Source organism: Meriones unguiculatus, chromosome 19 (genome assembly GCF_030254825.1).
Source record: "Meriones unguiculatus strain TT.TT164.6M chromosome 19, Bangor_MerUng_6.1, whole genome shotgun sequence".
Lineage (NCBI taxonomy): Eukaryota > Metazoa > Chordata > Mammalia > Rodentia > Muridae > Meriones > Meriones unguiculatus.
Genome location: NC_083366.1, coordinates 38,693,377 through 38,697,613, shown reverse-complemented (window position 1 = coordinate 38,697,613; position 4,237 = coordinate 38,693,377). Strand labels below are relative to the sequence as shown.

Sequence of the window (4,237 nt, the reverse complement as noted above, 5' to 3'; positions counted from 1 at the left end):
GTCTCTTTGACCACAGTAAGTTGTCTTCCTGTTCCTTTCTGACTCCATTTTTCAATTGTCAGTAAGGCCATGAACCTGCAGAGAGGAGTCTGTGCCCCAGCCAGCAACACACACACACACTCATAGATTCACTCACACAACAGCCTCCCCACACCCCATGCACACATCCATTCACTCACACACACACACACACACACACACACACACACACACACAAAGGTAACTATGGTCAGGAACATAGTTAACATTTCACAGTGTGGGCACATTGAAATATTACATTGTGCAATTTCAATAGTACTGTGCCTAGAGCCATTTAAAAATAGCACCTTCCCTCCTTCAGCATATGTATATCACCTATCACAGCAGATATTGTTCTGATTTGTTTGTTTGTTTGTTTGTGTTTTTGAAAATGAATTGATGTCAGGCTATGTAATGTTTACTATTTGCCCTATAATTATTGTGATGGCATTATTTAACAATCAAACAATCAAACAAAGTCCAGACACATGTTATATTTTAAAATTGCCTTTAAACACCGTGGGCTGGGCAAATAATTCCATCTGCACTGTTTCAGTAACCTCATCATCCACCTCCAGCCTCCATCCAGTGCCATCCATCTTAGCCATTCCTAGCTGGGCTACCTTCTATCCATAATCTTATAAATACTTATTTTTATATTTTTTTATCTTGGTGTTTCTTTCCACAACATTCCTAGAGTCCTTGCTCCTGGCCCATGTGGTTCATTCCATGGTGGGACCCTCCTCTCTCCTCTCTTCCTGTCTGTCTGCTTCCCATGATTCTCCTGTTTCCTAAACCTGGGGACCTTAGCCAGGGCTGCCCATTCTGCCCTGCCCAGGTTTAGGCCTTCTAATCAACCAATCAATAATAATGTCTTAGGCAGGTTAACACAACAAGGGTAGGACAGTAACCAGATCTTGAGGGCCAGTAATTAGCATCAAAATACCAACATCAGACCAACCCCCAATGGTTTGTTTTTTTGGAATTGTTATTGTTGGTAGTGGTGGGCTCTATTGGGGGTGGGGCTTGTGAATCCAAGGCTGGCCTTGAACTCCTGATTTTCCTGTCTCCGCCTCACTAGTGTTGGGATTCCAAGTGTGATCCACCAAACCTGGCATGACAGTGAAATTTTAGAAGACAAATTTTTGCTTTAAAATTCATATTTCAGGTTAGAATAGATAGTGGGTTTCATTATGTCATATGTTCTGTGGGTTGGACAAAGAATTGTGTATTCCAGAAAGAAGACCCACCCAAAGAAAGCAAAACGTGACTGGAAAGTGATGTAACAGGAGAACACATAGGGGATGTGAGCGGCAAAGGCCACAGAAGAAAAAAAGAGCAGAAAGGACAAACTTCATTCATGTGGACAAACAGCTCTCATCAAAGGCATGAGTGGGGCCCCAGAAGTGGAGCCACCTAAGAGCTCTGAGGGGGGACTTTGAATAGGTTCCCAGGACCTCTTCTCCCTCATTAGTCCTCCTCATGTGCCTTTAGCAATTTGCACCATCTACAAGGCTCTTTCTTGGAAAAAGGCAGACGGGCACTAAGGAGCAGCCAGTTCTCTGTTCTCTGGGCCACTCGAGTCCCCTGATGCTCCTTCAGCATCTCACCCAGTTTAGTCGATACACCTCAGCGTCACTCCATTGTGAAAAACAACAACAACCTGATTTTTCCTGTCCTAGCAGGTATCAATTTCAAGTAGCTTCTTGGTTAAGGGTGGGATTTTGTGTTCACTTTCCCTTCTCCATGCTGGGATTTTGTCTGGTTTGAATGTGTGCGGCCCTGTACATGCTATCACAGTTTCTGTAAGTTCACATGTGGATCAACCTTGCTGGGTCTGGAAGACACTGTTTCTTTGGAGTCATCTTTTACCTCTGGCTTTTGAAATATTTCTGCCTCCTCTTCTGCAAATATCCTTGAGGAGGGATTTGATAAAGACGTTTTCTATGAAGCTGAGCAGTCAAAGTGTCTCATTCACTATTCACTGTTCAGTTGTGAGTCTCTATGTTCATTACCATCTCCTGCAAGAAGAAGCTTCTCTAATGAGGGCTGAGCAATTGGGCATAGCAATATGCTATTTGTATCATTTTATTGCTGTGTTCATTCAGCAGAATAATAATAGTAGGTTTTCCCCCTAAGCCCATGATCTATCTAGTCTCGGGTTATTGATCTTATTAATAGTGTTGGGTATGGGTTCCATCTCATGGAGTTAAAAGACAGTAGTTGGTTGCTCCTGCCTGTGCCACTATTGCACCGGTGTATTTTTGCAGGCAGTTGCTGTTGCAGGATGCTGGTTTTATAGCTGGGTGATATACTTTTCTCCTCCTGTAGTGTGCATAGCACCTTCCATCAGTGAAGCTTCTAGTTGGCCACCAGCTCAAGTATATCATGTTCTTGACATCATTAAGGCAATAGGACCTTACCATCAGGTTGTGGAGGATAGTCAACAGCCTTGGCAATAACTTGTGATGTCTATGTAAGTCTAGGGGCCACTTTGGCCAATAACTCGTCAAGATGTGGCCCACTTCTAGCACTAGAGTTTTGAGGGTGGTTTTGATATAAACATTTAACTTGGGTGTGGTAATACACACCAGTAATCCCAGCACGGTAGAGGCTGCCGCATGAAGATCACAAACTCAAGGTCAGAAATTCCCTACTTCAGACAAAAAAAGAAATGATGTTTCATATTACTGTTGGGCCTTTCCATTCTTTTTCATATCCTCTTAGTTGAAAAGGCCTTCCTCAGAAGCCTCTTCAAAGCTCCTATGACGTCTTTGTTCCGCAGAGTGTAGATGAATGGATTAGCCATGGGAGTAATAACACAGTAAAACAGAGTCAAGACCTTGATGAGGTCTTGGGAGCCATCCTCTGAGGGTTGCATGTAGATGTAGATACCTGGGCCATAAAATAAAGACACTACCAGCAAGTGTGATGAGCAAGTGTTGAAAGCTTTAAGTCTCCCGGCCGCAGAAGGAATTCGAAACACAGTTTGAGCAATGTAACTATAAGACACAAGGATCATGGAGAGAGGACCCATTATCAAGAATGTGGCCACCACTGATAATGTAACCTCATTGACTGTGGTGTTCCCACAAGACATCTTAATAAGCCCAGGCAGCTCACAGAAAAAGTGGTCCACTATCTGGTTCCCACACAGGGGCAACTGGATGGTGAGTGTAGACTGCAGGAGTGAATTGGCCAGACCAATAAGCCAAGCAGTGCTGGATAGCTGCAGACAGAGCCTGCGGTCCATGATGACAGAGTACCTCAAAGGCTTGCACACAGCCACGTATCGATCTAAGGCCATGACGCCAAGCAGAACACACTCCGTACAGCCGAGCCAGTGAAACACATAGGCCTGGGCCATGCAGCCCATGTAAGTGATGTTCTTGTTCGGCCCCTGTAAGTTAAACAGCATTTGAGGGACAGTTGTGGTGGTAAAACAGAGATCCAAAAATGAAAGGCTGGTAAGGAAGAAATACATAGGACTTTGGAGCTGGGAATCCAGTTGAGAGACCAGGATAATGGCCATGTTTCCCAGCAATGTGAACATGTAGGAAGTCAGTAGGACAGTGAAGAGAGGAAGATCCAGCCATGGGTATTTGGTAAGGCCCATGAGAATGAAATCGTCTGGAAAATCTCCATTCATGAGCTTCATTGAATTTTCAAAGGAGAGAGGCCTGGTAAAAACCGAGGAAGAAAAGGATGATTCGAAAGACAACTCAAGTGGGCAGAAATTCTAAAAACGCTAGGAAAATACACACTTTCATGGGGAAAGAGCTGGTGAATGCTGTCCACAGAAATCACAGCTGTGCTAATTAATACAATAATCTATAGGTGACATTTCAAACATCTGGAAAGCTTTTTCTGGGGACAAAGTTGTTTTATATAATGCTTGCTTGCCTCTCCTTACTCCCTTTTTGATGCCTCATCGAGGCGTTTGAAGCACCTGAACAAATCAGATTTCAGGCAATGTGATAGCTTCTTTCTCCACCTCTTCGTGTTAGGAAATGACTTGTCAGTAGAAAGAAAAAAAGGGGGGGCGGGAAGGGGCAACTTTTTGTATTGTTTAACTGTTTCTTCATGACTAAAGATGCCAGGGGAAAGTGGGCAGTGTGATGTTTATCCAGATTCCCCACAGCCAAGGGAGTATGTGATTTAGGGTTAGCCAATCAGATGCTAGTCCCCAGGACTTGAAATTAGTGGAATGATAACACAA

At 43.8% G+C, this 4,237-nt stretch overlaps 1 protein-coding gene across 1 annotated transcript; it reads right to left on the bottom strand.

Moving 5' to 3' along the window:
- Nucleotides 1-2,731: 2,731 nt before the first annotated feature.
- On the bottom strand, nt 2,732-3,673 carry LOC110556171 (olfactory receptor 2B11-like). Its single transcript, XM_021649825.2, has one exon. The coding sequence runs from the start codon at nt 3,665-3,667 to the stop codon at nt 2,732-2,734; it is 936 nt and encodes a 311-aa protein (XP_021505500.2). The 5' UTR covers nt 3,668-3,673.
- Nucleotides 3,674-4,237: the final 564 nt, after the last annotated feature.